This window comes from Hipposideros armiger, unplaced genomic scaffold, assembly GCF_001890085.2.
Source record: "Hipposideros armiger isolate ML-2016 unplaced genomic scaffold, ASM189008v1 scaffold_6, whole genome shotgun sequence".
Classification (NCBI taxonomy): domain Eukaryota; kingdom Metazoa; phylum Chordata; class Mammalia; order Chiroptera; family Hipposideridae; genus Hipposideros; species Hipposideros armiger.
Window position 1 is genome coordinate 2,886,279 of NW_017731356.1, and position 12,100 is coordinate 2,898,378.

The 12,100-nt window shown below is 49.7% G+C and overlaps 1 protein-coding gene across 2 annotated transcripts in view; it reads left to right on the forward strand.

Moving 5' to 3' along the window:
• Nucleotides 1-236: 236 nt before the first annotated feature.
• Nucleotides 237-12,100, forward strand: part of PRRX1 (paired related homeobox 1) — a 69,807-nt gene continuing 57,943 nt past the window's right edge. Inside the window, exon 1 of one of the 2 annotated variants that reach the window (XM_019647906.1) lies at nucleotides 237-793. In XM_019647906.1, coding sequence (XP_019503451.1) covers nucleotides 553-793 — 241 coding nt within the window. In that variant the 5' untranslated portion in view covers nucleotides 237-552. The remainder of the gene's footprint in view (nucleotides 794-12,100) is intronic. The other variant, XM_019647898.1, reaches the window with a different exon arrangement.

Genomic DNA, 12,100 nt, shown 5'->3' on the forward strand with positions numbered 1-12,100 from the left:
GGGAATAACTTTTTTAACCTTTAAAAAAAAAAACCACTTTGATTCTCCTCTCCCACCCCTTCTTCTCTCTCTCTCTCCTGTTTGCCTAACTCTCCCGCCCTGCTGGCCTCCCCTTACCGCTCTCCCCCTTACTATTATTTTTAGTGTGTGCGTGTGGACGCTTTTGGAGAGGCAGAAGGAATTTTTTTCCTCCTGACTTGAACATAGGGTGGCTTTTGAGTTTTACTTTTTGGTGTGGATTATCTCTTTGGATCGCGCCGGACTTGGCCTCAGGAAAGCAACCGAGGCTGTCAAAGGCTGCTGGTGGAGAACGCTGTGCTCTGCACACGGGGGTCCCCCGCCCTCTTTCCACTTTTTTTTTGTCCTTCCTCTCTCTTCTCTCTCTTCTCTCTCTCTCTCTCTCTCTCTCTCTCTCTCTCTCTCTCTCTCTCTCTCTCTCTCCACTCCCCCCCTCTCTCTTCCCCACTCGGCTCCTCTCCCCCCTCGCGCCCACAGCGTTTGGTGTTGATTCGAGCGGGAAGAGGGGGGTGGGTGGGATCGGAGGGGGAGACCATGACCTCCAGCTACGGGCACGTTTTGGAGCGGCAACCGGCGCTGGGCGGCCGCTTGGACAGCGCGGGCAACCTCGACACCCTGCAGGCGAAAAAGAACTTCTCCGTGAGTCACCTGCTAGACCTGGAGGAAGCCGGGGACATGGTGGCAGCGCAGGCGGACGAGAGCGTGGGCGAGGCAGGCCGGAGCCTGCTGGAGTCGCCGGGACTCACCAGCGGCAGCGACACCCCGCAGCAGGACAGTGAGTGAGGGGCGCATGCCCGCAGGGCTGTGTGTCCCGAACCCGGGGCGGGGGTCCTGGCTGGGCTGCTGGAGCCCGCCGAAAGTCAGGGACAAGGAGAGGCGGTGGCAGTGGCCAGAGGAAGGGCCGATCACAGACAGGGCAGGGGGCATAAGCAAAGGAGGGCTCCGCTGAGGGCGTAGCCGGGGCAGACGCGGGAGGGAGGCCCCGAGGCCCTGTGGTCCGGATCAGTAACTCGAGAGCCCACCGAGAGCCCGCCGAGGACTCTTGCTGAAGCCGCCTAGGCTGCCCCTGCGTCCCGGGCGAGCACGGCTGCCAGATCTCCCCGCATACGGGTTACAGGGCTGGGCTGGGAAAGGGTCCCAGAAGGGTGCAGACTGTGCGGGGTCGGGGGCAGAAGGGACACAGGAGGCGGAGGGCGCCGCGCACAGGAGGCAAAGACCCGCGCGGCTCCGGTGGCACAGGGCGTGCGGGCTCCGGAGGCCGGGCATGCGGGAGGGACCGCCCTGGATCGCCTGGCCAGTCTCCGGAGTTGCCCTCTGCCCCCTGCTGTGGACTCCACCTGCAAATGGGTTGGAGACACCCGCAGTCAAAGGTCTGAATGACTCCTCTAAGGGTGAAACCCAGCTCCTGGCCCGCAGGATCCCGCTCCAGAGAGATGCGCAAGGAAACGCAGCCTCCAGTGTGGAGCCCGGTGTCACTTTCCAGGAGCTCTCCCTGTTGGCCCCAAGGCCTCCAGAAAACTCCACGCACAGTCTCCCTTCCACATCTTCCCCCGGCTGATATCGAGTCCCCAGGGAATGTCACCTCAGGTTATTAACCGTGCCTTAAGGCATGACTCCAAGTGTTTCCATGCTTCCCCGAGTCTGTAACAGACCTGTCACCGACCTCATCCCAGGTGACACGGGGCTGGACATTTCCTCCTTGAAGTTTGCAAGAGTCTGAACCTGACTTCCCCGTCATTATCTGCTGACTGCTTATTTTGTCTTCAAACTGGGAACTTGTGGAACCCAGGGTCCCTCCCGCATCCTATAACTTTCCAAAAACATAGCCACTGTCAGAGTCTCAAAAAAAGAGACAAAGCCACGGGACCCAGAAACAACTGGACTGGAATCAGGTCCTGGGCACAGTGGTGGGAGCCCCGCAGCCACTGTATACCAGGCCGCAGGGAGAAGCCCTTTCTCGGGCAAGCTGCCCGTCTTTTGCCCATCTTTGGTCCAGGCTGGGGCTCCCCTCAGGGTTTTTTAGCCAAAAGTGAAATGGGGCCTCTAACCCTACATACTCCTAGAGGCAGAGGGCAACGGGGAGTCTGACCTGGGCTGTCACTAGGGAAAGGATGGCCCGCTCTGAGGAGCGCAGACCGAGCGTTCCCAGGTACCGGGTGCCAGCGAGGCACAGAGGCAGGGGCCTCCTTGTGGAGTATTGGTGCCGGGGTGGCGGGTGCTGCTCATGCTGCACGTGCCGGCAGCTTGAGTTGTTTGCATAGACACTTTTAGCTCCAAGAAAATGCACTGTGAAATAATATAATTACTTTTAAGCGTTTTACTAGGGCAAATTGAAACTCAAAAGGGTAGGGAACATAGTATTCTGCATTGTCGTGTGCCTGTCGCCCAGCTCCCCTGATTCCGCACATCCTGCCTGTCGTGTTGTGCTATGACTAGAGATTAATCGCAACATGTATCACTATTCGGAGCACTGGAGGCTGGACCCACAACAGAAAACAGGGTAGTAAAGGAACTGCTGTGTAGAAGAGAAGGGTGGGGCGGGCGAGGGGGCTGCAACGCAGGCCCAAGGCCGGTGGCCCAGCGAGCCCAGAGCTCAGGCCGGCCACGGCGGCCTCTGGGTGCTACAGGCCTGGAGGGACGCTGGCCTTTCCCAAGGTTTGGCTCCGAATGGATGCCACGAGAAGGGAGCTTGGGTTCGTGGTGGCCTGGGTACGGAGCGAAGCTGAGGCAGAGGCAGTGAGGTAACCAGAGGGGACCCAGGGATGGCTCCTCAGACCCAGGCCTCGCGCAGCCAAGGCCACGCTGCACACGTGGCGTCTGGTGGGGCGCGCGAGGACATGCAAAGGACAGCAGGCGGAGTTGGGGACCATGTGTCCAAAGGGAAGGGGATGAGACCTTCGGAAACCTGCCCGTTTGATAATTGAGTTCCAAGGAGTAAGGTGGTCTAGTGGGGAGTGGACCTCGAAAGGAAACAGGTTCGGAGGCCAGCCAGGGAGAGGATGCTTGAGGACTATGGTCAACAGACATTCCGGAAGGGGGTTGTAGAATGCAGAGTATACCTGGGCTGGAAACGTGGCAGACAGACACACACACGCATATGTGGGACAGGCCTTGCTTTCCAGAGAGGGCGAGGGGCCTGTTCTAACAATATTTGTTGCTTTTAGAAACAGTGTTTCCTCGGCCTCCTTTCCCATCTCTGGAATGAGAATAGGAGGGTCTGGTAAGTTGGGTGATAAGCACTCAGGGGGGACCCTTGTCCTTGGTTCTTGGGCCCCCACCAGAAGTTGCCCAGGAAGCTGTTGTGGCCTACTTGGAAGTCAGGACCAGCTGGGCCGGCTGGGCCTCCAGTCAGACAGGGGCAGTAAATCAGGAAAGTGGGGTGTCTCCAGGCAGAGGATTACAGCTGGGCTCAGAGCCTGCTAGGGACGGAGGACTCACCAAGAGTCAGGCGTCCCTTGCAGCCAGCTGAGAGTCTGTCTGCTGCAGAGTAGGAATCGATAAGATAATCTTCTTTGGCGAGATGGGGAACATTCAGAACACGCTTTTTACTCTTCCAGTGATATAGAAACAGGTCCTTCCTAAAACTTTCTTTGGGGCTTTAATTCGTGAGACAGACTCCACGTACACCTGCAATCTTAGATTATTAATATTGCAAATTTGTGAATTATAACCCGGGCGGGCCTTGGCAAACAGGAGCTAAGTATCCTGTCCAAAGCGAGGGCTTCCCGGTGATCTCCCGCCCTGCCCACCGCAATTCTGTTTCCCGCGTGGTTGAGGTTCACTCCAACTTTCTTCTCTGTAGAACTTCTTTCCTCTATTATGGATTCTCCTGGCCCGTCAATTTCTCAAACTTCTAGGTTCAAATACCTTTAAAGGGTTTAAGGAAACGGCTCTTTAACACTGCTAGGAATCCAGTGGCTAGTGGGGGAGCGTGGCGTGTGAAGGGGGGTGGTGTTAGATTAGGGGCGGTCAGGGAGAGGAAAGAGGAACAGGTCATAAAACAGGCAGACCTACTCCTAGGAGGACAGTGCATACCGCTGTCATTTCTTAATCTGAACTTGCACAAACTCTTAAAAAAAAAAAAAGCGCCTGCCTTCCACGTTCCCAGCCTCTAAATTAGTGAAACCAGATTGTCCTAATAAGACCTTTTGTTGGAAACACATGTAGTCATAAAAAGGTAGACGGAAAGTCAATTAGACACGCGCGCGCGCGCGCGCACACACACACACACACACACACACACACACTCACTAGCCGGTGCTAAGTGTGCATCAGGCGCAGCTGGGTCCCGGGCCTGGGCGGAATGCAAATGCAGCACATCGGCGCGGGAAATTGATTTGTCACAAAGGGAGAGGTGTAAACGCGGCGGCGCGGAGGAGTCGCCCGCCCAATCCCGCCGCCACATTACCCGGCCCAGCCACGCCAAGTCTTCCTCGCCAGAGAAACGCTCAGGGGAGCGGGAACATTCTCCAGGGTGCTCCCTAGTTGGAATTTGCATCATGAAATTAATTTCCCCAAGTCAGCTTTTGCAACACCTATGGCGCCAGAAATTTACTTATGTGGCACCACCTTGGGACCCTGGAGCCGGTGCTGGCACTCTAAATTTGGGCCTCAATTATCTCGACTCAAGGGGGAGTCACAGAAATACATGGTTTTAAGGGTAGCCTGGAAAAAAATTATATTTAGAGGAGGCCGTGAAGTCCACGATCAAGGGAAGGGGGGGTCACCGAATCCCCAAATTCTAAAGTCAAGTCCAAAGAAGAAGTGGTGAATCCTGTTGATCTTACAGGCAGGGGCAGGGTCTGGATGGTCTCCTCTTAATAATTTGGAGAAATTTGCAGCCCAGTGACTCCCACCGCTTTGGAGCGAAGGGCCGCTTGGAGTTGGAAGTGTCAGGGAGGTCGGCCTGCAAAGTCAGAGGCCCCCGGCTGTCAGTACTACCTGGGCCTCACTTCCCCGCTGAGGCCCTTCGGAGCGCTTCTCCGTACTTCAGGCGTCGCGCCGCCAGCATTTTGGCTGAGCGAGCTCGACCTTCCACAGCGTGCTCAGGTCAGGGCGTAGGGGCCCCAGGCGGGCAGCGGTGGGTCACACGAGTCCCCACAGTTCCTTCATGTTCCCAGGGCCGTTATTTCAGATTCTACAACTCGAGCGAATAAATCATCTCCAAACCAGCAAGAAAGATGTCACCCACTCATCCCACCCCGCGCGGAAACCCCCCAGATCTTCAGAACCAAGGCTCTCTTCCTACGTCACCGGTCGCTCCCGGTCAGCAGCCATCTCCTAGACCCTTTTTCATTTTTAAATGGCATCTGTAGATTTTCAACGAGCAGGACCCCTAGACCAATTTGTCTTTTATTTTAAAAGATGTGTTTCGTTTACAATTCCTCTCCTGTATCCCATTTACCTGCTCCCTCCTTCAGCAGAGCACCCCACCAAAGCTGACCCCCAGTTTCTGGAGAACCTTCTCCGTTGTAGAGACGCGGGGCCCAGGTACCGGGATGTGGCAAATCTGTGCATGGGCACGGGCTCCCCCTCCCCACTGCGCGCCTCCCGCTGCTGGCGGTGCCAGCTTTTAACCGTTTGCGAAATCCGTATCCTTTTTACCCTTTCGAAGAGATGGAGTAGGCGGGAAAACCTTAGGAGGTACAACTTATAGAAATCGGGGGAGTGTGTTGGCAGAGAAGATAAGGCTTGCGTTTTGCTTTTTTTTTTTTGCAAGGGGGGACGGAAGAGTTTTTGGGGGAAGACCCCCGTTCCGGAAAAAAAAACCGTGAAACGTGGGGGCTCAGCATCCCTCATCTTAGCCATTTGTTTAACCAACAGGATCCTCGGAGTATTCCTCCGAGCTAGAGCTTAGACATTACAGGAACTATTTGATAAGAGCCAACTCCCTGAGGCCACTAGGTGTCCAAACATTTACGGAACTGCCGGTGTGCGCGCGCGGTGGTCTGTAATTCTTGGGTGCGCTCGGTTGCGAATTCCGCGTTTTAATTTGATGCGGGGCGAGCACCACTTCTATCGTTTTGGTGTCCCTTACCTCTCTTTTCAACAATACAAAGAGGATGCATACATCAACAGATTATTATTTATCCGCAAGAATTTGGGTTCTTGTAAAATCAAGGAGTTTGGTGCGAACACCACTCAGTTAAAACCCAACCGTCTCAAACAGGAATAATAATATCAACAAACTGCCCCAGCCGCCTCTCCTCTGCATATGCTGTTTCTTATTAAATCAATCAGTGTGGAGATAACATTGACAAGACATCTGAGGAGGGACAGTCATCAGTGTTTCGGGGTCAGTTGGTTTGTTTTCCACGTGTGGACGTTTTTGAGTAAGAAAGTCTCCCGTGGATTGAATCTTAGTACATTCTTTAGTGAGGCAGCCACAGAGAATCATGGGCCATCGATTTTTAAGTTTTAGACTTGTAAAAAAAATCATTACATTTCACTTGTCCTGGAACCACTTTTCTTGATGAAAAAATATCTGGGAAGCTGATTGCAAGAGCGATAGCCACTCTTAAGGGGACAGACGGTAGGGGAACAAAGACACAAATGATGGTTGGTGAAGGAAATTTTATGAAAGAAAACATGTCAGAACAAATCAGTCACATACACATGTGACTTCTCAGAAGATTCTGAGGACAATCAGGTCTTAAGGATTCTACTGAGATACAGGAATAAGGGTCTGAGTTAGGACCAGAACACAGCCCTGGGCTCTGGGTGTCCCAGCCCCTTTGCTGCACCAAGTAATGAGGGAGCTGTAATTCCCAGGAACTTTGGGGCTTATTTTTACCATTAGTGATTTCCCCAGACTCAGCTCCAAATGGGAAATAAATTTGAAAAATGTGTATTCATTTGAATCCCCAAGATCCGAGTTATGAGAAAGGACAAGGATAGGTCCTCTGGTTCCTATTTTGTCTGCTTTCGTGGAGTTATTTGCAAGCGACTGGAAATGTTCTTCACGGGCGGGTATGGAGAGACTATATCGAAACTCCCACGCAGGAAGGGAGACCCACGGGGCCTGAACAGCAATCTGTCTTTGAATCTCACCTTTTTGGGGGGTGGGTTGTGGGGGAGGGAGAATGAATTCAATAATTTAGTGAATTTAACTTCTAAAACAGAGCCCACGGTTTCTTAGATTTTAATGTTCTCCATGCCCACCTCCGCCCTTGGTCCTTGTGCTCCCAGTTCCAAGAGCGCTGGGGCGCAGCTCTCCGCGGGTGGGATGTACCGCGAGCCTAGCCAGACGCCCTCTCCTTTCCTTCTCCCGCCTAAAGGGGGCGCATTCCTCCAAGGCCGGAGCTGGGACCTACCCTGCCTTCAAACATCCGTGGATTCCCACAGGAGGGACATGCTGGAAGACCCCTCTACACAAGAAGCAAAAGATGGGAACTATAAATATCCTGAAGATATTCCAGAGACTACATAAACAAATGCTACATGTGCGTTTTAACACAATCATGGAGATAGCTGGTAGGCGGTCTGCCTTCCTTTCCTTTGAAACCAGAGTGCTCAGGATTCCAGGGTGAACTGGAAAGGGACAGAAGGATGACCTGGCATCGGTGGGTGCTATGGCTGGTGCCTGGGTTCCATGGGGAAGGAGAGGGTTTGTCCCTGGGGAGGTGGGTGAGACTCTTCTGCATATGAACTCCAGGTGTAAAGAAAGAGGAGCAGATTAGAGAGATGGAGGGTTGGCAGGATCGGTGAGAGGCCACAAAACAGCCACAGAAACCCTCCCAGTGCCTGGAGTTTCCAGGTAGGGCAAAACACTAGCCGCCCTAGCCTTAGACGCTGGGGTTAGAGTAACCCTCTTTCCCGCAAAAGAAGAACAAGAGCCGCCCTCAGTCTTTTGTGCCTGCAGCCTGGTCACCCAAAGCCACCTCTAGTTCCCAGATCTGACTCCTGGCCTTCACGGATCCTCCCTTTTGGGGGAAAGAGTTTCAAGACTGGAGGACATATGAGGATACATTTTTAAGCACTCTCTGTAAATCTTAGAATTTTCTGCGTCTCTCCTTACCACACCTTGACATTGGAGGACAACAAGACTAGGCGGTACTGGCAGCCACATAGTGGCAGAATGGGAATTTTGTCTCCTTAGGCTAGATGGTGGTTAGTACATACCTTCCACAAGAGCCTGAGCTTGGGGGTTCGCTAGAAACAGAAGCGCCAGGCCAGGACTGGAAAGGAAATTGCCTTCCCACAAACATTTGTCTGGGAGTGAAACCCCCCCCCAATCCACTTAATTTCTCATCATCAGTCATGGCATTATATTTTAAAGAACCTCACAGTGCCTGGAAGGTGGTGGAGTTATAAATAAGCAGAAAAACAGACGGGGTGCTCTCCCACAACTCTAAATATATATGGGGAGGCCAAAACTTTTCAAAGAGGATTCAGATATGTGACTCAAAGGGTAAGGGGCCCAACTCAATCAAATCCTCGCGCCAGGAGATGCTAAGTTTAATCAGCTTGACTATGAGTACAGGGAACGGCTGAGCCAGAACTCTGGATACATACAGAGAAGCACATTTTCTCAAGTTTCCATTGTTCTCACCCATAGTAATTCATGCTAGTGCACAAAGGGTTCAGTAGAATTGGTGTGGGCCTGGCAGGCGGTAGGGGACTCAGGGTCCCTTCTGTTCCTGTCCACTGTCCTTGTCCCCTTTGCATTCCCTGTGCCCCAATGGGCTGTCCAAGACCTCTGTGCTGTGGAGAAAACTGGCGCCAGAAGTCACAGAGGTCCCCTACATGCTGTTTTCCGGAGTCCTCAGAAAAAGAGAGGGCTGTTGAGCTCAATGACATGCAATGTACCTGGTATTTTCACGTATTTTTCCTCTCTGATAATTCATTGTATAATAGCCCGTTAGAGGCTTCTCGGGAATTGAGGCTTGGGGAACTAGTTATCCTGCTGTTTCTTTTCCAAGTAACTCATAAATACATGAAGTTGAAAGTTCCGAGGGAAATAGGAATTGACTCCCAACCTTTATATCTGGGCATTGACATATATCACCATTATTCCAGACTGGGGTGACATGAAATAATTATGTACATTGCGACTTTTCTTTCCATTTCTATCAGTGCCACTTCCCTCAATACTGGTCTGGATGACAGCAGTCATGTAGCACTGGGGCTCCTGCCAAACTGTTGCCTGTGCTCAGTAAATGCTTACTAAGTGAGAGAATGAGCTCACCATCTTTAGTGGGTCCCTGTCCAATCTAGGTCCAATCTAGGCCCCTTGCCACCCTTCCCACTTTATACCCTTGGCCTTGGAGAACTCCTCTAGGACCACCATTTCAGAAACGATCTCTATACTGATGACTACCAGGCTATAGCTTCAGGGTCCCCTAAGAGCTACAGATTCATATATGCAGCTACCTGCCAAACTGACATTTCTATTTGAACATCACAAAAGTGCTTCATCCTCCAAAGCGAGAAAACATGCCCCTAATGAGTTCCCTTTCCCTAATTTGACCCTCATAGCTTTCCCTATTCTCCGGTATCACAACATGTGGGTGTAAAGGTCAGAAAGAGCTTCCATCCTTGGCGCCTTCCTTTATACCTCTGTCTAATCCATCCCCGATCCCAAGTTCACTTTCTAAGTTCACGTGACTCCATCTCCTTTTGAAACATCTACCATATCTCACCTGCACTGCTGTCCCAGCCTCCCAGCTAGCTGGGTCTCCCTGCATCCGTGCTGGTCCTCTCCTGTGCGCAGGTGATAGACAGAGTGGCTCTAACATCAAAGAATATTTGCTGGATAAATGAATGATGAATGCCAGTACATTCTTTTGCAAACATATATCTTTTAAAAAAATCATGGCTTTCTTCTTCATTAGAACTCACAACTGCTTTTCATTGTTTTCTATATCAGACCAAATTATTTGTTCTGTTTTCTTTTTAGCATCCTTCATAGTCTGTATTTCCATCCCTGCTCCCAGCAACTTGCCTGCACACACACAGAACACACACACACACACACACACACACACACACGCACGCGCGCGCGGACCCAACAGTTTCCCTACTTCTCCCTAGTATGTCTGTGAGTCTAGGCTACGTGCTCTGGTCCCCTTTCTGCCTCTCTGACTTCTGATCTGAAATGTCCTACCTCCCTGCCCCTTTTTGCAAACTCACCCATGCTGCTTTTCAAGATTCTCTTCCCAGCATACACCCCTGTGACCCCTTCCTTGACTGCTCCATCTCAGACAAAGCCATCCCTTTCTCAGTGCCTACTGTAATAAATAGCGGCTCGACAAATATTGCTTAGTTATTTTCTAAATACTCATGATTTTAATTTATCTTGAGAATTTTGTAAGATTATAGACTTTCTTTTTGGAGGGGGAGGGCATATTCCACAGTGTATATAGAAAGCAGCAGTAAAAGCAAATAAATTAAATAGATAATTTTTTGGGGTATAATCTGGTTCTGCTGTCTTTGCAATTTCTACCTGCAAGTAATTTCTTTTCCTTTTTTTTTTCTTTTTTACTGTAAGAGTAATATCAAAGTGCAACACCGCTCATTTTAGGAGCTGTATTATTTTACATTAAAAAGCTTAAATAGGAAAGTAAAGTCACCTATATTTCACCACCCTGGACACAATTAATCCTTTGGTGTTCCAATAGGTCCTTTCTGTTTTTTATACAATTTCTGTATTAACATTCTTGATTATCGATTTTTTTCTTTAATCACTGGCGGAATTTTTTAATTCCATTTTTAAAGGTTGTGTTTTCCCCAAATTAAGAAAATTCTCAAACATGTATCCCACTTTCTCTCATCAGAAATATTAAACAAACACACAAACAACAAACAAAAGTTCCCCAAGAATTATGGAAGCTGTGATGTCATAGTTCTTTCACAACATCCTTCAGTTCCAGTGGGTACAATCCCAGCAATCAAGTCTTTCAGAGTAAACAGTTTCTTTTTCTTTTCTGCTTGTTCTTGCTGGGAACCCTCCCTAGACATGACTACATGTCTCCTTTTGAAACTGGAAAAGCCTGCATAATACCTACAGGACATTCTGAGACCACAACTGAGCTCCTGCTCAAAAAATTAGTTTTTATATGCTTCAGTAAGAAAGAGCGCCACAAAACAAGTGGGGGAGGAAGTATCTTAAGGGACTGAAAATTTTTCTATTATTATAGATCCCTGGATCTTGAAATTTTCACATATTAACTGTTTTAAGACTCAGACATACTTTTGCATAAAAAGGAGAAGGAAAACAGCCGTTTATTTCTTTGTACCTGGTAAAATAATGATCAGGTAGGGACACTGACATATTCCAGGATCCAGAAGTATGTTTTGACAGAGCAAGAAGCACTTACAAAACTCAAGAGATAATGCATTTATGCAGGCATGAAAGTCCGCAGGACCCCAGACCTTATTTAAAGCGCTCATTACAGAGAAAATAGAAATTGTAATTATTAAGTCCATTTAAAACTCATTCTCAACTTGACATGAAAACATTTGCATGATGAATGCAAATCTTGTCTGTAGGGAACGTAGTCACAAGTGATATAAAATCATGTCGAACACAATTTTTAAATTATGACTTAGACATATCTTACTAATTAATCTTTCTCCTCCTGAGAAAGTGGGAACAGAGAGAGTAATCGTCATTTGTGAGGATTAAAAACACCACACGTGCCCAATAAAAGTTTCTGCCATTCCCTTCATTGGCCTCACCCAGTGAGCCCCTCACTCATAACCAGGTGTACTATTCAGCTTGAATCCTCAAGTTCAAGGAAACACCACAGGATGAATCCTCAACACATTTTAGAAATAAAATGCAACTGAGTTCATTAATCACAAAAACTGGAATCTGCCATTTTGCTACACGTATTTCAAAAGCTGAGTCCCTTCTGACAAGAGACACAGGACCGTCCACTGCTCGGTGGACTGTCACAGGTCTGTTTTCAGCTTCCCTCAGGGAAGAACAGATTTTCCTGGGTCTGACCACCTTTTCTCAGAATATATGGAGTGCTATTTAAATTTCTATCTTTTTTTTCTTTTCTTTACCCCAACATTCCCCTGTTTCAGGGTGATGAGACTATCTATTGTCTGCACTGTTTCAGAATTTTTTTGGTTT